Below are 27,055 nucleotides of genomic sequence, written 5' to 3' on the forward strand. Positions count from 1 at the left end.
AGAGTGAAAAGACAACACACCAAATGGGAGAAATACTTGCAAATCATATATCTGATAAGGCATTAATATCTAGGCTATATAAAGAACCCCTACAACTCAACAACAACAAAAAACTCCACACAACCCCATTCAGAAATAAGCAAAGGATCTGAGTAGACATTACTCCAAAAATATACTAATGGCCTAAAAGCACATGGAAAGAAACTCACCATGATTAGTCATTAGGGAAATGCAAAGAGCCACAATGACATACAACTTCACACCTACTAGAAGGGCTATCATCAAAAAAACAAAACAAAACAAAACTAAACTAAACTAAACACAAAAACAAGTGTTGGTTTTTGTGTGGAGATGTGGAGAAATTAGAACCCTGTGGTACTGCTGATGGGAATGTGAAATGGCGTGGCTCCTGTGGAAGACAATTTGGTAGTTCCACAAAAAGTTAAACATAGAATTATTGTGAGCTCATTCCTGTAATCCCAGTGCTTTGGGAAGCTTAAGCAAGATGATCGCTTGAGGCCAAGAGTACAATGACCAGCCTGGGCAACATAGTAAGACCTCATCTCTTCAGAAAAAAATAAAAAATTAGCTGCGTGTGGTGGCACATACCTATAGTCTCACCCAACTATTCAGGAGGCTGAGGCAGAAGGATCCCTTGAGCCCAGGAGTTTGAGGTTGCAGTGAGCTGTGATCATGTCACTGTGCTCCACCCTGGGCAACAGAGTGAGACCCTGTCTCAAAACAAAAAAAAATTGCCATATGATCTAGCAATCCTATTCCTAGGTATATACACAAAAGAATTGAAAGTAGGGACTCAAACAGATATTTGTATACTAATATTCATAATAGGATTATTCAAAATAGCCAAGAAATAGAAACAACTCAAATGCCTATCAACAGATGAATGATACATGGAATGTGGTATATACATACAATGGAATATTATGCAGGCATATTTTGAAAGAAATGAAATTCTAGTACATGCTACAACATGGATGAACCTTGAAAACATTATGATAAGGGAAATAAGCCAAACACAAAAGGACAAATATTATATGATCCCAATGATATGAGGTACCTATAACAAGCAAATTCATAGAGACAGAAAGTAGAATGGTGGTTACCAGAAGCTGAGAAGAGGGAAGAATAAGAAGTTAGTGTTTAATGGGTAGAGACTTTCTGTTTAAGATGATGAAAAAATTCTGGAGATCAATAGTAGTAATGGTTGCACAAGATTGTAAATGTACGCAATGCCATTGAATGGTATACTTAAAAATGGTTAGAAAGGAAAATTTTATGTTATGTATATTTTACCACATTTTTTTTAAAAAAAGAAAAAAGCATGTGCAAATTGTGCCTGCATCTCACTCTCTCAGAGTGGGAGAAGTAAACTACTATAACCAGTTGATGAGGCAAGCTGAACTCAGTATGCTGCAACCAAAAAGCAACTTGTTCTCCCTACTCATTTCAAATGTTTTCTGACCACCTGCTCCTTCCTGCCCTTAGATGGAATTTTGGCAGCTTCCAAAGCTTTTCTGCTCCCTTGCAGTTGACATCAAGGCACAACATTGTAATGCTGAAAAGCTAAAACTCACGTAAAACTCGCTTGTCCACACCCTCCAAGATAGAGCCAACGTCAGGCCTGGAGAACTTCTGTGAGGGTGGAGGTGGGAAGGAAAACAAGTTTAGCTTCCCCCAGTTTCTTGATCCGTTACCTGTAGATGCTGCTCTGGGCCCCTTTGAGATTGTGAGGGAAAAAAAATCTTCCTTGATTGGTAAAGTTGTAGTCTGATATTGGTGCTCTCTGCCAGGCACGGTGGCTCACGCCTGTAATCCCAGCACTTTGGGAGGCTGAGATGGGCAGATCACTTGAGGTCAGGAGTTCGAGACCAGCCTGGCCAACATGGTGAAATCCTATCTCTACTAAAAATACGAAAATTAGCCAGGTGAGGTGGCATGCACCTGTAATCCCAGCTACTCGGGAGGCTGAGGCAGGAGACTCACTTGAACCCAGGAGACAGCAATCCAGCCTGGGCAACAGATTGCGACTTTGTCTTTTTTAAAAAAATTGATATTGGTGCTCTCTGGTTGTAGCAAATTTTAAATGTTGGGTTTTTCTCTTCTAGGGTGATTTTCAGGTTCTCTAGAGAAACTGAGATCTCTGGCATCTTTCTCACACAACTCTCTCGACAGAGGCAATGCCTTTAGTAGCTGGCTGCTGGGATCTCGCTCTCTGCCCCTGCTTGGGGACTCTCCCAAGCTGACCCAGTCTGGCCCCTCTACTGAGAGTCTAGCATCTGTTCCTCTGTACATATGTATGCATCTTTTGCCCTGCCAAATTCTGGAAGTGGTCTGCTGCAGAGAGTTGGCCAGCCCCAGACTCTCCCTGTCAGTGCCCCTGGGATGGAAAGAAATGGGGAGATGTCATGGCTCCTCCATGCTGAACACTCTCCCTGTGGAAGTGCTCATTAAGGATATCCTTGAGCTCCTAATGAACTCGTTGCCTTCTCTTAAGTAGTTTGAAGGTGAGCAGGAGCTAATGCTTGCAGAACTGGTTCCCAGTGCCTGCACACATCCTCCTGCATGGGCCGTCTAGCCCTGTCCTTTAGACAGAAAGAGGTTCATTTAAAACCCTCTAAACACTCTCTTACATTGGAACATTAAATTATCACAATACCTATACTCCAAGGAAGTCCTTTGCAAAGTATAGGGGAGCGAGGAATGGAGACACGTTTCATTTGACATTCTTGTTTGGAAACTGATAACCCCTAGCCTTCTGCATCATAACATGACAGCAGAGAGGGAACTTCAATCAAGCATTCCTTTTCCCAGGGTTGAGACACATTCTTCCCTGGCCCCTCTAACCTTGGTCTCTGGTGAGCAGCAGAAGAGCCCTTACTGAAAATCTTGCGAAACATGTATGCACCTTTCCTACCTTAGGAAATGCAATTTAATGGATGTGATAGAACTTTTTTTAAAAAAAGGAGAATCTAGCATGTCTTAAGGTTCTGAATGTCAATGCTCCTGGTGCATACAGCTCCTCAGATGGGTGAGATGTAGGGATCAGCTTAATACATAAACTGTGTATCTGTCCATGTCCCCTCAACCCCCAAATACATACATTTGTTTTTAAAATAAAATCTCACTTGTTACATTGCTGTTAAAAAAATGGAGTTTATGACTGGGCACAGTGGCTCATGCCTGTAATCCCAGCACTTTGGAAGGCCGAGGCGGGCGGATCACGAGGTCAGGAGATGAAGACCATCCTGGCTAACACGGTGAAACCCCGTCTCTACTAAAAAAATGCAAAAACTTAGCCAGGTATGGTGGCAGGCACCTGTAGTCCCAGCTACTCAGGAAGCTGAGGCAGGAGAATGGCATGAACCCGGGAGGTGGAGCTTGCAGTGAGCCGAGATCGCGCCACTGCACTCCAGCCTGGGTGACAGAGCAGGACTCCGTCTAAAAAAAAAAAAAAAAAAGCAGTTTACATGACAGAGGAGGTAAGGAAGAGTAAACATTTAATTTCCAGAAGAAACTGGTTAGTGAAGTTATGATTAATTTGCATATATATATCTCCACACCAACACCCATTATAGTGGAAGGTTGGTACATTGGGGTCAAAGAGAACATTTATAAGTTTCCTGAGGGAGGAAAATTAAAACAAGCTATGGACAAAGCATCAGGGATCAGAATAGCTTATAATCAGCAACAGAAGCTGATCAGAATACAGTCCTTCTAACAGCAACACTGGAAGCAAAAAGACAATGGAGTAATATCTTCAAAATATTTAAAGAAAATAATTCCAACCTAAAATTCTGTACCCAACCAAATATCAACAAAGTGCAAGGAAAGATCAGGATATTTTCAGATATGCAACTATCAAAAACGTGTCTATCTTCCAGGCCCTATTTCTGAATATGAGTCACCAAAATGAGGGAATAAGTCATGGTGAAGAAAGACATAGTATATAAGCTTGAGGATGAGGGAATTCTCAAAATGATGATGAAGGGGGATGGTAGCAGGACAGCCATGCCCCTGTGTATATAAGGCATCAGTCCAGACTGCAGGGGTATGACTCAAGAGACAGCCGTGTTGAGGAGTGTGGTCACCAAGATGGCTTCTGCTCTTGTGTCATCTTTTTATTCTGAAAATGTAAGGGTGAGCCTGGCCCAGATTCTTAACAGTACCTGGTCACCAACGGCCATGTACTGTTGAAGCTCCTGCCTACCTCTTTTTCCCCTGCCATAGGCATTAGCTGAGTATACTCATTTCACCACAAAGGAGTTCTTCATTGATTTATCCTGGAAACTAGAGTTGGCCATCATGAACCCAGAAGCAGAAAATCCAGAGCAACCTATTGCTCCAACAGCATTTCTGCCAGATGACTGGTACCAGGCCTATACAACAGACCAGCTGAGGACCCAGCCATGGGCCTTATGTCATGGTAGCACTCCTTCCTCATATGGGCCCTTATAACATTCATGGAAGCTGAAGCCAAACTAACTCACAGCAATTACTCCACATGCTTTTTTCTAGAGTCTTTTTCTGACAGTGCCAATATCATTTCTTTGCTTACAGAGCTAGGTGTGTGTTTGCCTCTGACTCTTTAAAATGATTGCTTTTCATGGTCATTTATATGTAAAAAATAATAAAATAGTGAAATACTTCATTGAGAAAAACAGGTAGAAAAGAAAAAATATACACTTATGAAGGACATTAGAAACACGGGACAGGTTTATGAAGTTGTACATTAAAATTTAAATAATGTGCATAGTTCTGTTGAAACTAAAATTGTCAAAGTATGTGGTCTGGGCTTAGAAGGCAATTTTCTAAAATTAATAGTTTTGTAAGAGTGTAGGAACATGAGTGATTTTCAATGTTCTTTAAATCTGTGGCCACATCATTTCCGCAACCGAGAAGATACAAGTACAAATGCATCCGGTAGCTCTATAAATGACCATAATAGCTGTGACTTGCTCCTGCATATAACAGCTAAGATGTTCCCAAAAGCTTCTGCCATAATGTGCATTTATACGTACTATCAACACGTCTCCTCCTCCTACTCTCTGTTTAGCCCACCATTCCACTGAGGTAGCCTTTCTCAAGGTCACTAGCATCCACGTTCCAATGGTTAATTTTCAGTCATCTTATGTAGGCCCTCAGCAGTACTTGGCAAGGTTGACTGCTCCTTCACACTTTAATGCTTATCCATAGATATTTCAGTATATGGTTCTAAAATACAACATCACATAAATAACAGTGCTATGGTCCAAATGTTTATGTCCCCCCGAAATTCATATGTTGAAACCTAACTCCAAGGTGATGGTACTAAGAGTTGGAATCTTTCGGAGGTCATTAGGTCATGAGGGTTTCACCCCCATAAATGGGATTAGTGCCTTCATGACAAGGCTTGAGGGGACCTGTTTGTCCCTTCCACCATATGAGGACACCTAAAAGGCACCATCTATGAGGAACAGGCCCTCACTAGATACTGAATCTGCTGGAGCCTTGATTTTGGACTTCCCAGCCTTCAGAACTGGGAGAAATTTCTGTTGTTGATAAATTACCCAGTCCAAGGCATTTTGTTATAGCAGCAGGAATGGACTAAGACAAACAATATAACATAAAATATAATTATTAAATCTAAACAATGAACAATAATTTCTTAGTATCATCAAATATCTACTTGGCGTTCCAATTTCCAATTGTCTCACGTATTTTAAACTATTTTTAAGTTTGGTTGTTGAGTCAAGATCTAAATACAGTCCACACACTGTGGTTGGATGGTGTTTCTTTAAAGTCCTTTTTAATCTGTAGCTCCCCTGCTCCTTCCTTTTATCTTCCTATGCAATTTCTTTATTGAATAAACTGGATTGTCCATCCAATGGCTCCTTCCTCTTCAAAACAGCTTTTTTTCTTGGCTTCTAGGATGATCCTTTCTCTTGGTTCTCCCCATACCTCACTAGCCACTCATGTTACTCAGTGGTTCTTCTTGATCACTCTGCCCTCCAACACTGGCATGCTCAGGGTTTGATCCTCACCTTGCCTTCTTCTTTATCTGCATGGATTCCCAGGTGATCTCATCCAGCCTAATGGCTTTAAATACAATACCATCTGAATGCTGATGACTCCCAAGCTCTCCCCTGAACCCTGGACTCTTACATCTGGTTATTCAACATCCACAATTGTTTATCTAACAGAATTCTCAAACTTAACATATCCTGAACTGACTCCTGATTTCCCCCGCTCCCCACAATCTGCCCCTTCTATTGGCTTCCTCACAAACATAGTAAATGATAATTCCATCTTTTTGATTTCTTAGGGCCAGAATCCCTGGAGTTATCCTTGATCCTTCTCTTGCTCTCATACCCCCATCTGATCTATTAGCACATCTGTCACATCTACCTTCACACAATCTGACCACTTCGCACAGCCTCCATCACTAGCGCCCTAATCTAAACCACTGTCATCTCTTACTTGCATTACTGAAATTTCCACTTAACTGCCTTCCTGGCTTCTACCCTCTCTCCCTTTCAGTTTATTCTCCTCAAAGCAGCTGGAATGATTCTTTTCAAATGCACGTCAGATCATGTCACTGTTCTGCTCAAAAACTTTCCACCTCAGAGTAAAAGCCAAAGTCCTAACACAGCCTATAAGATCCTACGTGATCTGGACGCCACCCCCTGGCTCTCTTGCCTTCTCTCTCTACCTCTCTCTCTCATCCCATGCCACCTCAGTCACACTGGCCTCTGTTGTTTCTCAGATATGTGAAGCACACACTGATCTCAGGACTTTACGCCTACTGTCCCTAGAACATCCTTCTGCCATTTATCCACATGGCTTGCTACCTCACTTCTTCCAGGTTTCTGCCCAGAAATCTTTCTATTAATGGGGAATTCCCTGAGCTCCCTACCTCTTTTACTTTGATTTTTACCCCCGACCCTAATACACACAAAATTCCTCTCTCTTTGTAGCACAATTGCCCACTGATACATTATTTATTTGTTTGTCTGTCTTCTGCATTAGTCTATAAACTTGAGAAGCTATTTTATTCACTGCTGTATCCTTAGTGTCTAAAACAGCCTCTAGCATGAAGTGTGTATTCAGTAAATATTTCCTAGATGAATTAATGGTGAATGTGTTAGAATTGTAGGAAGAGTGGTTCTCCAGACGTCACTGTACAGTGGTTTGAAAGCTTTAAAGGAAAAAGGAGGAGAAACAAATGGGGTTGGGGGATTTTTCTTTAAATAAAACCTTACTGCGCTCTCCTAACAGATAGTTAGAGGTGGACACCAAGAAGACAGTACTGGAATTAGAGGTGCTCTGAAATGACATCTGCTTCATCTCTGAATGCAAGTTCTTGAAGAATGTTTTAAAAGATGGACTACCAAGGGGTAGGAAATTTATCTAACTCACCTAAGCCATAGGAAGTTAACTAATTGTTGAGAAACATTAAACAACTTCTCCTTCCCATAAAAAGTTGAAAATTGGAAAACTGGAGTCGATAGCAATTGGACTAAATCGGATTGGAGATTGCAATGACTGGGAAGGAGATGTGCAGAAAGGCCTCTTCTAATTCAACTGACCCCTTACCTTGAAAAGCTGTCCTCATAATCAGAAGCCACTCCTTCCTCATCCTTGGCTCACTTTATTATTTCAATCGAAGGACAATGCACAAAGGAAGAAGAGCATTTGTATTCCCTATGACCTCTAAAAATGTTTGTGGTAGAAATGACAGGTGCTGAAATACATTTCATCTTTAGAAGTTCGATTTCCATATCCAGTATAGTGGCAAGAATAAGTATGAATATTACTTTTTTTTTTTTTTTAGAAGGAGTCTCACTCTCTCACCCAGGCTGGAGTGCAGTGGTGTGATCTCAGCTCACTGTAACCTCCGACTCCCAGGTTCAAGTGATTCTTCTGCCTCAGCCTCCTGAGTAGCTGAGATCACAGGTGCCCGCCACCACATCCAGCTAATTTTTGTATTTTTAGTAGAGACAGGGTTTCACCATGTTGGCCAGGCTGGTCTTGAACTCCTGACCTCAGGTGGTCCACTCGCCTCGGCCTCCCAAAGTGCTGGGATTACAAGCGTGAGCCACCGTGCCCAGCCAAACTTTACTTTCTGTGATATTGTGAGGAAGGCAAAGGCAAAAGGTTTGAGGTAAAAAGAGATACAAGAGGGAGAAAATATTACCCAGTTTTCTTACTTGGTATTTACTAATTCCTTTTCCCTCTCAAGCAGTATACACAGCACACACATGTGCATGCGCGTGCGTGCGCACACACACACACACACACACACACACACACACAGTCTGTGGGGAAAAAAATCTCAATCTCCTCCTTATGAAGGAAGTAGGATGTTACAGAGATATTATGATGCAATAAGGACCCTATGAAGTACACTGATAACATTGTGAGGTCAGGATTTTTACTGAAATGTTTGTCTATATGAAATGCATCAGACCTAAATCAGCTTTCCTCCCTGCTAACAGCCTAGTGGCAACTCTTACTCCTACCCGCAGTATGGGATTTTCAGATCAAAGGAATTAGACCTAGGGCAAAAACTGAGACAGCAGGGAGGCATTGTAACAACTGGAAAGTTTTCCAAATTGGTAAACTTGCAGTATTCTTTCTGTACAGAAGTAAAAGATCCCCTATGACCCTATGGATATCAGGAAGGAAAAGCGTCTCAACACGGCACTTCAGATTAGCAATTTCAAAAAGGCTTTGAAAAGATTTGAAAAATTGGTTGAACAAACAGCAGCCCAGAAAAGAGATGAAAGAGCAGGCTTATTTATCCATAAAGAAGGTAAGATCAGTGATTACACGATAGTCCAATTGGGTCTGTTGGTTAGAAATGGAAAATGTTTTAAGCCATCAGAGAGAAGCATCAGAGCTTAATGTGAAAGAATGGGTGCTGAAAGGGCATGAAGACCTGAGTTCTTGTTCTTTCTGTGTCCCTAAATAACAAAGCGGACATGAGGAAGCTTTTGTTTTGCTTTGTTTTGTTTTTGTTTTCGTTTTGTTTTGTTTTTACTTCTCTGAACCTAAGTTGCTTCGATTGTAAAACTATGGGATTGGATTAAATGACGTCCAGTGTTCTTCTGTAGACGCTGCCATTTGATGGCTCACTGGTTGCCCTGGGATGCTCAGTAGTGTATAGCACTGCTCTTTCTTAGCGTAAAGATATCATGAGACCATAAAGACTTTCATAAGAAGTGCAGCTTCCTGCCTCACCATGATTCCATTGTCTTGGCCACTCTCCATATCTCTAGGCAGGAATGATCTTGGGGATGCAAGCTAAGGAGAATATGGTGGACAGTGGTCTTACAGGAGGATTTGCAGCAGAGATGCCAGTGCATAGACGAGATTCAAGGGGAGTGGTGTAGTGTTCAGCTTTGGCGTATTGAGGACAGCTGTGAAAAATAAAGCTACATGGCAGAGTGAAAGACTAACAGAACAAAGCAAGGTCAAAAGATAAGAATTTTCTCAAACCCCCTTTCTCCACTTCTGAATCACTGAAAGCAGCAGCTGTCCTTTCTATTTCTCCTCCCCTTCAAGGCTATCGGTTTGCTGCAGCAGCTTCAAAATCTCCTTTTCTACTGGATTTGTCCTCTCAGTCTAAAAATATACTCAAGCACCATGACCTTGACTTTCTCTTTTCTTTTAGCTACCACTGTATGCCTCTCCTTTCCTTCTCCACTGAATTTCCTGACAATATCACCACTTAACTTTCAATCTACTCAGGTCTGGCTTCTCTGATCACTTTGCTGAAAATGCTCTAACCAAGCTATCTGATAACCTAATATAGTTGCCAAATTCAATAAATTGTTTTCATTTTCCAGCCTACTTGGCCATTGCACTAGATTAACATTGTTAGCTGCCTCTCCTTCAAGAAACTTCCTTGTCCTGCGTCTTTCATCATATCATTCTTATTTTTCCCCTGTCTCAATTCTTTCTTTGCTTCTTTTTCTCCTTGAGCTTTGCCTACTGTGTTCTCTCTCAGTCTTAGAGCATAGCTACCATCTAACTAGTTTCTTAAGCCAGATATCTTGGTATAGGCTGAGCATCCCTAATCCAAAAATCCAAAATCTAAAATGCTCCAAAATTCAAAACTTTTTGAGAGCTGACATGAGATAGGGGCATATTAATATTTGCTTTCTGGTGATTCAATGCACACAAACTTTGTTTCATGCACAGAATTATTAAAACTATTGTATGAAATTACCTCCAGGCTATATGTATAAGGTGTATATTAAGTGTAAATAAATTTTGTGTTTAAACTTGTGTCCTATTCCCAAGACATCTCACTATGTACAGTATATGTAAATATCCCAAAATCTGAAAAAAAAAATCCATAATCTGAAACACTTCTAGTTCCAAGTATTTTGGATAATGGATACTAAACCTCTGTAACCTTTCACTATGTCATGGTATCTATCTCTTGGCTTATTACAACAGCCTATTACTGTAATAGTCTTCTTGGCCAGGCGCGGTGGCTCACGCCTGTAATCTCAGCACTTTGGGAGGCCGAGGTGGGCGGATCACGAAGTCAGGAGTTTAAGACTAGCCTTGCCAACATGATGAAACCTTGTCTCTACTAAAAATGCAAAAATTAGCTGGGCATGGTGACATGTGCCTGTAATCCCAGCTACTCGGGAGGCTGAGCCAGGAGAATTGCTTGAACCAGGACCCGGGAGGCAGAGGTTGCAGTGAGCCAAGAACGCACCACTGAACTCCAGCCTGGGCTACAGAGTGAGATTCTGTCCCCCCTCACCCCCCCAAAAATAGTCTTTTTGCCGAGTTAATCATTTCTCTATACTTCTGCCAAGAGTTTTTCATTTTAAAAATTATTGATCTGCCATATTCCTGGTTTTTTAGCTCACCTCTAAAATCCATGTATACTAACAAAGCATGCAAGGCCATTCACAGCTTGCTTCAGCCCAGCTTTTTAGTCTCAACTCCTGGCATTTCCCTTCATGCACCTTCTGCCCTAAAACAAACTTTTTGGCATTTCCAAACATGCTCTTAATGACTCTGATTTTGCGCATGTCATTCCCCAATATGGAGTGCCTTTTTTTTTTTTTTTGGTGCCTGTAAACTCTTGCTCATCTTTCAAGACCCAAATCAAATGTCACCTCTTTGTAAAAACTTCTGAACTTTCCCTAAGCAAAGCCATCCTCAGCACTGTTAATGCATTTTATTGCCATCTTGGGGAATTTACCTGCTGCATTTAACCTGCTGAAATTGATATTAATGTGTTCATTCATTCCTGCCCCTTATCCTCCACCATTGGCCTGTGGTTGTTTTGAAGGCTTTCTGAACCTCAGGCTGGCACAGGGTCTGGTGTCCAGAAGGTACTCCTTCAATGTGTTCTAAATGCACAAGTTGACCTTGCTCTCATTAAGAAACTTACAATCACAAAGCCACACTGAAAATTTCCTTTCTCTATAGCTTTTAAGATTTGATGAAAACTACATACTGCTAGACAAGTTACCTTCTAGTGGTAAACTTGTTACTTTCAAGTGGCCTAAAAAGAGTGAGGAGAAGGGAGAAATGTAATCTTAACTTTTGTCAGGCTGTTAATACTGTCTGGCACAAATTCATATTTATTAACAAATATTGGAAAATAAGGTCTACCTCTCACTATTACAGGCAAGGAACTAAGAATTAGAGAGAATGTTTTTAATGGAACAGGGTCTACCTCAAAAATGATATCAAGTAGATTGAAGGAATTTGTTCAAAAGTAATGCTCTTCGATCTTGTGAATGACCTGGTGGAATTAATTTTATCCCAGGACAAAAAAGTCTCATTATTCTCATCCAGTGATATTTACAATGAAACTCATATCTTGTACCAGTTGGTGTAAATAAATATAAAACAGCTAAGTAACTGTTTAGATGCCTCATAAGAATTTCTGACTCAATATTACCAAAATAGAGTGCTTTATTTTCCCCAACAATCTTTTTCCCATTGCCCTGCTTTTTGGTAAATAGATCAACATTTGCTGAGTTTTGAAACTGGAAACCTGAGTGTCATTCTAGAACCAGGTATCTTAACCTTGGCACTATTGATGTTTTGGCTAAATAATTATTTGTATATTTGTGCGTGTGTGGAGTTGAGGGGGGTAGGGTGGGGGCTGTCTCGTGCATTGTAGGATGTTAAGCAGCATCCTTGGCCTCTACCCTCTAGATGCCAGTAGCACACCTACTCCTAGTTGTGACAGTCAAAAATGTCTCCAGTCTTTGCCAAATGTTGTGTGTGTGTGTGTGTGTGTGTGTGTGTGTCTGGAGATGGAGGTGAGGTGCAAAATCTCCCCTGGATAAGAACCACTGCTCTAGATTCCTGCCTTTCCTTCGCTTACCACTTCTGCCCCCAAAACTTCCAACCCACTAGCATATCTTTATAATTCTACTACTTCCAACCATATCTTACCATCTCCACTACTAGCTCTAGGGTGCCTGTATCCTAGGGTGCCACTTACCATCCAACTGGGGACACTTTCAAGACTGAAAGGGAATGTTATTAATAATTTTAAAAAGAGGCATAAATGAGACTTTCCATGGCAGCCCAGGATGTGCAATCACCCTCAGTGTTACCCTGGCCCAAACCTCCGTTTTCTGAAGCCTACACTAATGCAATTGCCCTCCACTAGTTTTACGTCTTTCCATCTGGCCTCCTAGCAGCAGCAAGTGTGCTTTAAATTTTTTTAAAGGCATATTATATCATTTCACCCTATAAAACACCCCAACGACATCTTACCATCATGCTTAAAAGAAAATACCCGCTTCTGACTCTAGCTCTTCCCTCCTTCGCCCCTGGTCTCACCTCACAGCACTTTCCACAGTCCTCACTGTAGGTACTTCATACCTACTGACCTTCTTGGAACATGCCAAGCCTGTGCAGCAACAGGCCTTCATGTTGATCAGCCTCTGCCTAAAAGGCTCTTGTCTAGCTTTCTATGTGGCTGACTCTTTTTTTGCTCATCAGGTCTCAGCTTAACTCTTTACCCACCTCCTTAAAGAGGCCTTCCCTGAGGTCTACCCCTACTTGCCACCGCCATACAATTCTATCATAGCTCCCTACTGCTTTCCTTTTTTGTGCTTATTCTACAACAACTTGTTTATTTTAACTTTGTTACTGAGCTTGACATACGTATAATAAAGCCCGTAAAATGTACTCTTCTTAAGGAGGTAGCTCTGTAAATTTGAACCTTGGTAAACACACCTTTAGCCACCATCCAGATCAAGACAGGGAACATTTCTAGAGTCCCAGAAAGTTCCCTCGTGCCCTTTTGCAGCAATACTGCTTTTCACCTTATACACAGGTAACCACTCATGTAACATCTATCTTTATTAATTCGCCTTGCCTGTCACAATCTGTAAATAGTTTGTTCACTTGTTACTTTTCTGATTTCCCGCTATAATATAAGCTCCCTGAGGGCAGGGATCTTGCTTATCTAATTTTCTATTCTAAGCCCAATGTCTGGCTCAGTTCTTACACATGAGATACTCATTATATTTTTAACTAAATAAAACCATCTGATCTTGTCTATACAGTTTGAGAAAGCCTCACATCTAATTCCTTCCTGTCCTTAGATTCAATAGTCTTATCCTAGGGAATTACAAAATTTGACAAAATCAAGATTCAAGCAATGGGGTGTGTGTGTGTGTGTGTGTGTGTGTTTACATAGAGTTCAAGAACCAGTTAAGAATTGCTCGCCAGGCACAGTGGCTCACATCTGTAATCCCAGCACTTTGGGAGGCTGAAGTGGGAGGATCGCTTGAAGCTAGGAGTCTGAGACCAGCCTGGGCAACATAGTGAGACCCTGTCTCTACAAAAAATAAAATATTAGCTGGGCGTGGTGGTGGGTGCCTGTAGTCCCAGCTACTTGGGGGGTTGCGCTGGGAGGATCACTTGATCCTGGGAGGTAAAAGCTACAGTGGGTCATGATTGTGCCACTACACTCCAGCCTGAGTGACAGAGCAAGATCCTGTCTCAAAAAAAAAAAGAATTTCTCTTTGTTCACTTCCACCTTCCACTCAAGATGAATTCTACCAAAGACTCCAATGGTGAAACTTTTTACAACAGGAAAAAGGCAATTCATTCTTGAATTTTTGCATTCCTGAACAAAACTCCTAAAATATCTTAAACAGAAACCAGGGAGAATGTATCAAACACCATAGTAAAATATTTTCTTCTTATTTAGTAATATTTTAGCCAAAGGCCTGATTACGTTTGCAAACACAAGATCTTTTTTTTTTTTTTTAAGTTCAGGGGTACGTGTGCAGGATGTGCAGGTTTATTACATAAACGTGTGCCATGGTGGTGCTGCACAAATCATCCCATCGCCAGGTATCAAGCCCAACATCCATTAGCTATTCTTCCTCATGCTCTCCCTCCACACCCCCACAACCCCGTGACAGGCCCCACTGGGTGTTTTTAGCCACCATGTGTCCTTGTGTTCTCATCATTCAGCTCCTACATATAAGTGAGAACATGTGGTATTTGGTTGTCTGTTCCTGCGTTAGTTTGCTAAAGATAATGGCCTCCAGAACCATCCATGTCCCTGCAAAGGACATGATCTCACTCCTTTTTATGGCTGCATAGTATTCCATTGTGTATATATACCACAATTTCTTTATCCAGTCTGTCATTGATGGGCATTTGTATTGATTCCATATCTTTGCTATTGGGAACAGTGCTGCAATGAGCATATGCATGCATGTATCTTTATAATACAATGATTTCTATTCCTTTGGGTATATACTCAGTAATGGGATTGCTGGGTCAAATGGTATTTCTGCCTCTAGGTCTTTGAGGAATCACCACACTGTCTTCCACAATGGTTGAACTAATTTACACTCCCATCAACAGTGTAAAAGCCTTCCTTTTTCTCCCCAACCTTGCCAGCATCTGTTGTATTTTGACTTTTCAATAGTAGCCATTATGACTGGTATGAGATATTATCTCATTGTGATTTTGATTTGCATTTGTGTAATGACCAGTGATGATGAGCTTTTTTTCGTATATTTGTTGGCCACATGAATGTCTTCTCTGAGAAGTGTTTGTTCATGTCCTTTGCCTACTTTTTAATGGGGTTGTTCATTTTTTTCTTGTAAATTTGCTTAAGTTCCTTGTAGATGCTGGATATTAGACCTTTGCCAGATGGATAGATTGCAAAAATTTTCTCCCATTCTGTAGGTTGTCTGTTCACTCCGATGATAGTTTCTTTTGCTGTGCAGAAGCTCTTAAGTTTAATTAGATCCCATTTGTCAATTTTTGCTTTTGTTGCAATTGCTTTTGGTATCTTTATCATGAAATCTTTGCCTGTACCTCTGTCCTGAATGGTATTGCCTAGATTTTCTTCTAGAGTTTTTATAGTTTTGGGTTTTACATTTAAGTCTTTAATCCATCCTGAGTTGATTTTTGTAAATGGTATAAGGAAGGGGTCCAGTTTCAATTTTCTACATTTGGCTATCCAGTCCTCCCAGCACCATTTGTTAAATAGGGAATTCTTTCCCCATTGCTTGTTTTTGTCAGGTTTGTAGAAAATCAGATGGTTGTAGGTGTGCAGTCTTATTTTTGGGTTCTCTATTCTGTTCCATTGGTCTGAGTGTGTCTTCTTCTACCAGTACCATGCTTTGGATTACTCCAGCCTGGTAGTATAGTTTGAAGTCAGGTAGTGTGATGCCTCCAGCTTTGTTCTTTTTGCTTAGGATTGTGCAAAGATGAGGTCTTTAAAATGCAAATAAATCTGGTTTTTATAGATTGAGATAAGAAAATAGAAGGTTAGGAAATAAAAAATGTAGCTGAAATACAAAAGGTAGTCCTTGGAATTTGATGAAAATGTACTGTACTTTTTTTAATGCAGATGCAATTGGTTATGACAAGTTTTATGCATCAGTACAGAAGCTCTTTGGTCCAGATGTGCAGAATCAAGATGTGAAACGCTTTTACAGGAAACTGTGCAACAACACGGATGCATCTGCAGACTGGTGTGAGGTAGACTCATTTCATGTTCATAATATGAAATCCAGGTATTATTTTTCTAAGTTTGGAATAAATAATTAAAACAAAGTGTTACTCCCACAGGGGTTGAATCACAACGTGCATGTGTCAGTTTCAATACCTACACCCATTAAGACATGGCCACTGCCCACAAATGAAAGTGGGTAAAGTAGGTAACTATTTAGCTGTAATATTAATAAACAACTCTTAAATATTTTCAGACCAAGCTGCCAGTTGGAAGAGCTATACACCTCTAACAACAACCAAGATTTTAATGGTCTTCATTTCACTTTATATGAGATATTTCTTTTCAATGGGTTCAATGTGCACAAATTTTCAGTGCATCCAAATTATTAATATAAGAGAAGAGGCTACAATTGACTACCTGTTATATTCCCTGAGTTGTTTTCTGATCACCATGGAATTTATTCTTAAAGAATTACACATATCCATACAGAGAAATTAAATAATTTTTATAAATTATCTGGTTCTTTAAAAAAATAAATAGAAATAGTAGACAAAAGAAAAAGTAAGAATCTAAGGGATTTGAATACCACATTTTATAAGCCGATGGATATGTATAAGGAGAATTTAAACCCAAGACACAGGAAAAATACAACTCTATCAAATATATATGGAGCCATTTCAAAATTGACCACATCAGGCTAAAAAGAAAATGTTAATAAATTCTGATATAATAAATTAGAAGCCTAAAATAAAAGATAGCCAAATCCCTCACATCACCCAAATAAAAAACAAATTAATTAATTTTAGGAAAAAATTGCAAATGAAAAAAGTTTCTACAAAGCCTTTGAGGAATATATAATTCCCATGTTGTATGCATGTTTCTATAATGTAGGAAAAGCTGAAAAGCTATCCAGCTCATTTTATGAAGCTAAAATAACACTGAATTGAACATAGACAAAATGTCAGGCAACTATAAGCCAATATTACTTATAAATATAAATTCTAAACTCCTAAATAAAATGTTAACAAGTTGAATCCTGCAGTGCATTAAAAATTATTTCCAAGTACAATTTACCCCAGCAAAGTAAGGGTGGTTCAATATTAGACAAGCCAGAAACATACTTCATTTAACAAGTCAGGGGAGAAAAAATAATATGCTAATGTCAATCCAAGGTCAGCAAACTAAGGCCTATGGGCCAAATCTGGATAGACAGCCACATTTGTTGTGAATAAAGTTTACTGGAACACAGCAATGCTCACTCATTTACAAATTGGCCACGGTTGCTTCTGTGCTACAATAGAAGAATTATGTAGTTTTGATAGAGGCTGAATGGCCTGGAGGCCTAAAATATTTACTACCTAGCCCTCAGTGAAAAATGTTTGCAGACTTCCAACCTTAAAGTAAAATTAAAAGTAAAAAAGATGTCTAATAAGAATTCAATAGCCATCCTTGCTTTAAAAAGAAAAATAATCTCAGCAGAATAGGAATAGAAAATTCCATTAATTTGAGAAAGGAAACTGACTGTATTAGTATTCTATTGCTACTGTACTAAATTATCATAAATTTAGCAATGAGAAGAAATACATATCATAGTTTGCATGGATCAGGAGTCTGGGACAGCTTCACTGGGTCCTCTGCTCGGGGTATCATAAAGCTGCAATCAAGGTGTTGGCAAAGCTGGGTTCTCATTTGGAAGCTCCACTAGGGAAGAATCTGCCCCCAAGCTCATTCAGGTTGTTGGCAGAATTCAATGCCTTGCTGTTGTAAGTCTGAGGGCCTCAGCTTCTTGTTGACTGGAGGCTGCAGGTGTCCCTCTTGTCCTAGAAGCTGCCTGCAGCCCTCACCATGTGGCCCTCTTTACTGGCAGTTCACAACTTTGCATCTTCAAGGCCAGCAGGAGAATTTTTCCCTCCATAGTCTGATAAGAGGAAATTTTATATAATGTAACATAATCATGGGAGAAACAGCTCATCGTATTTGTCATATTCTCTTAATTAGAAGTAAGTCACAGCTTCCACCATATTTAAGGGACAGAGATTACACAAAAGTGTGACTTGTGTGTGTGGGAGGGAAGAGGAGGACATTTTAGAATAGGTCCACCATAGAGACTTACCAGAAACATATTTAAGCAAGGATCATTTTATTGCTGAAATACTAGACACAACCCCATTAAAATCAAGAACAAGAAAAGGATGCCTATTCACCACTAATCTTCGACACTTTATTGGAGGTAGTAAGCAATGCAGAGAGGGGAAAAGGGCAAGAAATGGAATTGACATGTAATCAATTATTTAAAAATACAAAATTCTCATTATTTGTGGATATTCTACCAAGAATATCCAACAGAATTATATGGCAAACTATTAGAACCGAGAGTGTTCAAAAGAGCTCGAAAAAGATACATGAAAGAATCAATAATTTCCACGAACACCAGCAATAACCACCCCTCTCTCTCACCAAAACTAACTAGAAAATAAAAAGATTCCACTCACAAAAGCAACAAATAGGAGAAAGTATCATGGGATAACTCTATTGAAAAAAGACAGCAGAATAATAATTGAGAGGCTCAGTTTGTAAAGATACCAACTGTTCCCGAATTGACTTAAAATTTAATCTCATGCTCCTTGCTGTTTCACACTGAAACATGAAGAAAAGGGGAAGGCTGGCCCTGACCCCCGTCCCTTCTTTTGCCATTGCTGGCTCCATCTTACATCATGAGGGGCCATGTGCTCACATATGGGCACCCCAGCCCACATGTCTAATCTCTTCCATACCTTCACCTCCACAAACACTATCCCTTGGCCACCCCCTCAGAGCTAGAGGTGTACACACCAATGGTGTGCAACCCACCTTCATATGGTGGATAACAGGCTTCACAGGCCTGAAAGTAGACTTGGCCCCTTTGGGGAGAGAATTCTGGGGTTCAAGGAATCTACGGCATGGTTTAGAAGCATTGTTACGTACCCCTGGTAGACAATGGCCCATTAGCTTCCACAGAAAAAACTAGAGTGGGGCCTTCTAAAGCTGTGCTGTCCAACAAAGTGGCTGCTAGCCACATGTGCTACTTACATTTAAATTAAGTTAGAAATTCAGCTCCACAGTTGCACTAGTTACATTTCAAGTGCTCGATATTCACATGTGGCTAGTGGCTATTGTATTATACAGGACAGATTACAGAAGATGTCCATCATTGCAGAAAGTTCAACTGGACAGCGCCACTCTAAAAGCCTAGGCCCCTCAGCCTGGGCCTAAAAGCAATACTGCAAATGGAATCATAGCTATTTTTTTGTTTGTTTTTTGTTTTTGTTTTTGTTTTCCTAAATATACTGATTCAATAAAGTAGAAGACATATATGTATTTAACAAGAGCTCTTAGCCACCCAAAGATTTTGAGAAATCAAATGAAGAGTGAAACAGTCAGCTACTTTGCAGCCACACAGAAATGACTGTTTTTATCCTAAATTGTGTAAGTGTACAACATGAATGCATTGTTTTGTTTTTTTGTTCCAGGATCTAATCTCTATCACACTTTGTAAACCCTGTGGATATTCCCCCATAGATAGGTAACTTGAATGCAATGTCATTAAACTTGGGATAGATGTGATTTTGAGAATCACATTTTCTCAATGTTCTCTATTTTCTTATTAATATTTCTCACACACTCAGTGGTTTATGTGCATGAATTTCTAATGCAATCATTTTGGACCACTTAAAATATGAAAATGTGTATCTAACCAATGTTTCATGTCAATATAAAAAAATTATGAACATTTGGAAGGTAGAAAAGTCTGTTCATATTTTATTACACACATAGATTCAGAAAAGCAACGCTCTAAAGATATCCCATAAATGCCAACAAATGAGACAAAGCACTCTGTGATAAATCCATTTACATGGAATTCTACAGTAACTGAGAATTTGGTCTCTGAATGAAATACTAAAGTAAATCAGATTTTTTTTGTTTGTTTTACAGATGAGGAAATCAAGCCTCATTCTCTCTGACGTCTGCTCCTCTTTCCCTTTCTAGTTAGAACATCATAATCTTCCTTCATTTGTAAAATGTCTTCTTTTTTTCAAGAACCTTCTTTTCAGGTTCTCATTTAATCTTCACAATAGCCACGCAATGTAGATTATGGAGGATATGTTATTGAAATGATAAAGATGAGAAAAATCACAAAAAGGTCAATTGACTTATCTAAAGCTGGACAGAAAGTCTGTTTTGGTCTTGGAGCTGAGATTTTTCTCCCTCTTTATGTAGTAAGTTCATGTGACATCATCCTGGGGCCAGGTGCAGTGTCTAATGCCTATAATCCCAGCACTTTGAGAGGCCAAGGCAGGAGGATTGCTTGAGCCCAGGAGTTTGAGACCAGGCTGGGCAACATGGTAAGACCCTGTCTCTATGAAGAAGGAGAAGGAGAGAGAAGACGAAGACTTTAAAAAAACAAAACATATGACATTATTCTGTTACATCCCTTGGGTTCCTATAAATTGTATGCAAGTTTAATAGAAAAACTCATGGCCAGCTTCTGGCACACTGTGTGTATATAAAGAATCACTTGAGGTTTAAGAAAAATGGGGCAGGAAGGCTCTTCTTTCATTGTCCTGTCATTTTTCTCACAAACTATTTGTGTCAATGCTCCTAGGGGCATTTCTATTTCAAGCCATGTGACCTAACCTTTCTGGGCTTCAGATCCATCATCTGTAAAATGGAAATTCAATTCGAGGAGACTAACTTCATTTCAGTATGGGTTACCTAGCGTTTTCTTAATCAGTTAATATTAATCTTATCAGGTAATAAAAACACAATTTATTCTTTTAAACTCAGGCACAGACATACCGATCTTGTTCCAAATATAAATCTCTTTGTGGTAGCAATGCCACAAAAGTTTAACCTTCTTTTTCAAGATTTTTCTATGCAAAGACACTTGGAGAATTTGAAATTCATAGAATAATGAAATCTTATAACTCATCTAAACATTATCTAGACCTGCTCCTTCAATTTATAATGAAAAAAATTTAATGTAAAGAGATCAAAGAAATACGACTGCCTTAAATTTATAAAGCTAGTTAATGGAAGAGTCTGGCGCAGACACAGTCTACTTTTCTTACAATGTCATGTTAGTCTGGGTTTCCAGTGGGCAACTTATAAACACATTTTTTTAGGAGCACACTACAAATTAATCCAAAGAAGAGGCATACGACACCATATGGAATGCCTATAATTATGTTCCCTCCCAAAAGTGAATTTTCAGTGAATTATTATGAATCTAAAATTATATTTGCTAACTTCAAAAATGTTAAAAGAATGTTCCAGGATAGGTTAAAAAATAAGCTGCATGCAGGTTTTTATTTTCTTCTATTGGCTTTTTTATTTTCTCCATATGTTCTACAATGAACATATGTTCCTTATATAATCAGATAAAAATGAAGTTAAAAAATGAATCACTTAAAGCATGGAGCAAGACTTTTAAATAGCATAGTTAAAATAAAATTAACACTCTAATAGTCATAATATATATATGTGATAAAATATTCAAATCTTGTCGCAGGCAAAATTACTATACTGAAACTGAAAAGGTCGAAAGAGAAATTTGAGACCCTCGAGGCTATGTCTCATCACAGGAGAAACGGGTATTTGTTGCTCTTTAACACCATTATTTGCTTGAGACATTTCCTCTCAAAATGTAAAACTTTCACTGTTGCTTCTGAAGGAGTTTATCTGGTATAATACCTAAATTTTTCTCAATAAATTCAAGTAATTTGATATTTTTCGTATCCTTTGGAAGTTATTTTTTGGTAAGCATTGTAATAGTGTGTTATTTACAAGTGAAAGCAACAAAATTTATTATTGTCATAAGAGCATATGTCCACAGTCTGCCATCTACCTACCTGTAGATGTGATTATAAAATATATGCATGATAAAATGCATAGCTGATGTGTTGTTTGGGTAAGTAACAAAAATGCTTAGCGTGCAGCTTTAAATTAGCAAGGAAGATACTTTAATTCTGTTTCCTGTACTGTCTCTGGAAAAATTACGAATTATAGTTACTCAAATGTTGACATTGATGGAGCTCCTACCTGGCACTTGGTGCAATCTAAGTACGTGCTAATCTTTCTCATTACTAAGTAATCTAATCATGCACTTCCTCAGTGAATCCTTACAACAGAGCATAACATGGGGATTATTACTGATTATCCTTATTTTACACACGGGAAAGACTCAAGTACAGAGAAATTAAGGATCTTGCTTGAGGTCATGTGACTAGTAGACAGTAGAACCAAGATTTGGACCCATGACCAATTCCTAAATCACTGAATACTTCCTCGCATAGGACATTGCTCCTGAATTTCTTCACATCTGTTGTTAGACACTTGATGCCTTGGCACTATCCCCACAAAAATTAAAATAAAGTTACTGTCTGTAAACTGCTCTTTGAGTATGGGTATCATTGACGTAGGAGACATAATTTCAAATTGGATGACAGCATGTATGGTGTGGAGTTCTCCCGTCTCTGATAAACATTGGAATTCATTAATGTAGAAACAAAGAATCATCATCACCATTATCATTACACATTCTCTGAAAATTATTATTTCACACTATTCTCTGAGGTTACATTTGCTGCCAACATTTATCAATTGTCTACTTTGCATAAGTCCTTTAAATTGTACCAAGTTGTATTTATAAAATGAGGGTGTGACTGGCGGAATTCTGAAGGTGCCCGTCTTCCCCAAGATTCCCGTCCCCTGGTTATTCCATCAAACATGAACATAGACACTGCTGGGAAGGAGCTTTGCAGATGGAATTAAGGTACTAATCAGTTAACCTTAATATAAGAAAATTATCCTGGATTATCTAGGTGGGTTCAAACTCATCATATGAGTCCTTAGAAACAGAAGAGGAAGAAAGAAGAGAGATTCCAAGCATGATTGGGGACTTGAAGCTCCATTGCTGTTGCTGAGACATAAGAGGGCCCATGTACTAGGACTAGATAGAGATCTTAGGAGCTAAGGGCAGTACAAGCTGACAGCCAGCCGGGAACAGGCCTTCAGACCAACCATCCCAATAAGCTTGGAAGTAAATTCTTTCCTGAAAGTCTCCAGCAAAGAATACATCTCTACTGACACCTTCATATTAGGAAAATGAGAGTGATACTGAACTTCTAACCTACTGACTGAGAGCCAATAAGTTGAAACCATTGTTGTTTTAAATTGCTACTGTTGTGGTAATTTGTTTCAGCAGCAATAGAAAACTAATTCATAGAGGAAAAGTGTCAAAGTTCAAAAAACATATGTCTGCTGTTACAACCAACAGAAAACAAAATGTAGCTAAAAGAGGAATTCAAACTCAACAGCAATGTAAGGAGGTGCAGCACTTGGAGAAGGAAGCTAGAGAAGACAAAAGCAAAAATAGGACGCAGGTTTACTGTATTATCTGTAATTGACTTCGGAAGGTGTTTTTGTATTTTTGTTTTTAAGATGGGAGAGATCTGCACTTGTCTGAATACTGAAAGGAAAAGTCAGTAGAAAGAAATATGTTGAAGATTCTGGGGAAAGCAAAAGAAGACAGCCTCTGGGCTGGGCGTGGTGGCTCATGCTGTAATCCCAGCACTTTGGGAGGCTGGGGGTGGTGGGGGGGGGGATGGATCACGAGGTCAGGAGTTCGAGACCAGCCTGTCCAATATGGTGAACCCTCATCTCTATTAAAAATACAAAAATTAGCTGGGCATGGTGGCAGGATTGTGGAAATATATGATTGAGGTGACAGATCACCAATTCTAAACTGGGTAAGAAAGGAAGCAGTAACCACAGGGAAATGACAGGTTAGGAAGGAATTTCCCTCTCAGGGTCTGATTGTCTGTAGGAGTCATGTAACTTTCTCAGCAAAGTTTCACACACTGTCAATTTATTGACGTGCCCACCTGACTAATCTTATCAGAAAAAAACAGTCTCATCCTTCAGTGGACTGATGGTTTTAAAATACTACCCTTGGCCGGGTGTGGTGGCTCACACCTGTAATCCCAGCACTTTGGGAGGCTGAGGTGGGCGGATCACAGGGTCAGGAGGTCAAGACCAGCATGGCCAATATGGTGAAACTCCATCTCTACTACAAATACAAAAATTAGTCAGGTGTGATAGCGCAGGCCTATAGTCCCAGCTACTTGGGCAGGAGAATTGCTTGAACCCAGGAGGCGGAGATTGCAGTGAGTCGAAATCACACCACTGCACTCCAGCCTGGAGGACAGGGCAGGACTCCGTCAAAAAACAAAACAAAACAAAACAAAACAAAACAAAACTACTACCCTTAAAGACAGCCTACTGTTCTCATTAGAGGCTGTGGTCTGGATATAACATATCATTTATTTTTCTCTCTCCCATGAGGCCTTCTCAATGTAGGCTTTCCAATGATAACAATAGCTAATGTTTTAAAACGATTACTATATGCTGGGCATGGTGCAAAATGCTCATTTTGACATGACATGATGCCATCTATTATGTCATTTAAACCTCAATACAACAAAACAAAAACAAAATTCAGAAGTTTGTTCTTTTATTCTACTGATGAGGAAGTTAAGACTTCAGAAGGTAAAGATATTTTTCCAAGTAATGACTATCAATTAGTTGTACAGTCTGAACCCTGACCCTGGACCACCTGACTCAACCGCACGTGCTCTTTGCCATAAAGTGGTATTGTGGGTTCCAATGACACAGGGCTGAGGTACAGATTGATACATAATTGTTAACTGAATAGTGCATCTGTGAATGATGATAAAGATTGCAGTAACAAAACCTTCCTGTCCACTCCAACATAGATCTATTAATTTTCCTTTTCTTTTCTCTGTCCTTCAGAGGGAATTAGAAATTAAACCTAGAGGATTCTGCACCCATAAAAAAATGAGCAATGATTTCTGAGAAGATAATAAGTTAAGCTTTTATTGAGTGCTAATTTTGCTGGTGGGAAAAAGGGAAAATACAAGCAAGTCTCGATGAGCCTGATTTTCCCACAGAAGGGAATCTAACTGTGGGGAATAATTAGGGCAATTTTATGTTAGGGCAATTTTATGTGGGGGAATGTAAATGAAGAAGTAGTAACATTTGTGAAGCAACTGATGACAGGACATATATTAAAATATTAATATAATGTTAAGCCATCATCTAGCAACTAAATCAATATTATTAAAACAAACTGGCACATTGCTGGTTTTGATTTATTTCCAATTCAGTCATTTAGTCACTAGTTCCTTTAAACTCAAAGTAGTCTCTCATGAAAAGCTTGTTAGAAATGCAGATTCTCAGACCCACTCCAGACCTACTGAAGCCAAATCTGCATTTTAACAAGATACCTGGGTGGCTAGTATCTACACTGAAATTTCAAAAGGACTCCTCAGTTCACTTCGTGCATTCAACTTTATGAGAAATACTGATATACTAATTATATGACTTTTATAAACATTTTATTAATTAAAAAATTTAAATACATATTTATTTTTAAGTTTGCTCACTAATTTATAAGAATTTTATTTCTGTTGGTTAAAAAGACAATTAAAGTACAGCTATCTTATTTTCTTCATTTTTCAGAGTTATATAATTTGACAGTTTATTCACAAGAGCTCTTTTCTTCCTCACAATTTTTTTTTTCATAGTAATTTACTCTCATGCAATGCCTAGAGAGTAGGATTTGGAACACTTAAACTCTTAAATTCCCACCAACAGGGATAAAAACTCCCCCTAACAGGGATAAAGAAAAAAAAAATCTAGCCCCGAAAAATTCATGGAAAATGGGTAAGATAGTCATTTGAGAGTGGCCAAACTCAAGTGTCAAAGTTCTTAGTGGGGCCCTGCATGATGAAAACTGATTTGATTTCCAAATAATTGCCAGCTCCGAATAGACCTATCAGTCTGAGCGTCAGTTCTATTGAAAAGAAAAATCAGTAACTGCTCAAAAATCATGCATTATCAGTATACAGTTTGTTGAATATATTAAACCAGGAGTCCTCAACCCCACCAGTCTGTGGCCTGTTAGGAATTGGGCCGCACAGCAGGAGGTGATTAGTGGGGGAGTGAGCGTCACTGCCTGAGCTCCGCCTCCTCTCACATCAGCAGTGGCATTAGATTCTCATAGAAGCGTGAACCCTGTTGTGAACTGTGCATGCAAGGGATCTAGATTGCGTGCTCCTTATGAGAATCTAGTGCCTGATGATCTGAGGTGGAAGAGCTTCATCCCGACACCATCCCCTGCCCTGGTCCATGGAAAAAGTGTCTTCCATGAAACTGGTGCCTGGTGTCAAGAAGGTTGGGGACCGCTGTATTAAACTGTCTCCTGGTATAGGGAACCCCATGACGTTCACAAAGCAAGGTGCTGGCTGTTAATCCTAATTAGACTTTAAATTCAGCCAACATGAAATCTGCTACTTTATAGCTAATTCTGAGGCATGATGCATATTTATACGTGCTGTTTGGGATTTCAGATCTTTGGATACTTCTCCTCTGAAGAAGATCCTATTGCTTCCCAGTTGGATGAAGAAAATTTGGTTTTCTTTGTGTCTAGAAAACGGCGAATTTTAATTTCAGGTGACATTTTAGTTTTCTCTTCCGAATTAGTAAGAGTTTTAATATTTTCCTCAAGAATACTGGAACTATGTTTCCATAGAATCACTTTTCATTTTATGTATTTGTTCAATACTTTATCACTGGGTGTCGGGGGTGGTGAGAGTTTCATATGCAGTATCAAGAAACTCTGCTACTGTTGAAATGGAAATATTATAATTGCTTTGAAGGACACCAAATAGAGAATGTGATGGGAGAAAATTCACATTTTCCTGAAAAGGCTCAGACTTCCAGTTAAACCTCTCTGCAATGATGTCACAATAATGCATGCTCCAGTAAAAGAAGTCATGTTTCTTTTAAAGTATTCTTAAAATTAAGTTTTTGAGTTTTCACTAAATGTGACTCTTCCATTCACTCTCATCTACCCGGGATTATCTTAAAGAAGTTTAACCTGACATCTCTTGAGAGCTTGGGCCAGTCATGGAGGGGCATTGTCCCAGTCTGGGAAGTCTCCAATGTATGTGT

General features: G+C 39.3%; 1 protein-coding gene across 5 annotated transcripts in view; it reads left to right on the forward strand.

The window, feature by feature from the left end:
- Positions 1-8,505: 8,505 nt before the first annotated feature.
- Positions 8,506-27,055, forward strand: part of WDR64 (WD repeat domain 64) — a 151,496-nt gene continuing 132,946 nt past the window's right edge. For 4 of the 5 annotated variants that reach the window (XR_009210759.1, XM_032136345.2, XM_058430588.1 and 1 more), the window contains exons 1-3: positions 8,506-8,812; positions 15,878-16,008; positions 26,452-26,554. Coding sequence is in view for 3 of the 5 variants with exons in the window: in XM_032136345.2 (XP_031992236.1) it covers positions 8,668-8,812; positions 15,878-16,008; positions 26,452-26,554 (379 nt within the window). In the remaining 2 variants the exon portion in view is untranslated. Of the gene's footprint in view, positions 8,813-15,877; positions 16,044-26,451; positions 26,555-27,055 lie in introns of those variants that run through there. The other variant, XM_058430589.1, reaches the window with a different exon arrangement.

Source organism: Hylobates moloch, unplaced genomic scaffold (genome assembly GCF_009828535.3).
Source record: "Hylobates moloch isolate HMO894 unplaced genomic scaffold, HMol_V3 SCAFFOLD_18, whole genome shotgun sequence".
In the NCBI taxonomy this organism is placed as follows: Eukaryota; Metazoa; Chordata; class Mammalia; order Primates; family Hylobatidae; genus Hylobates; species Hylobates moloch.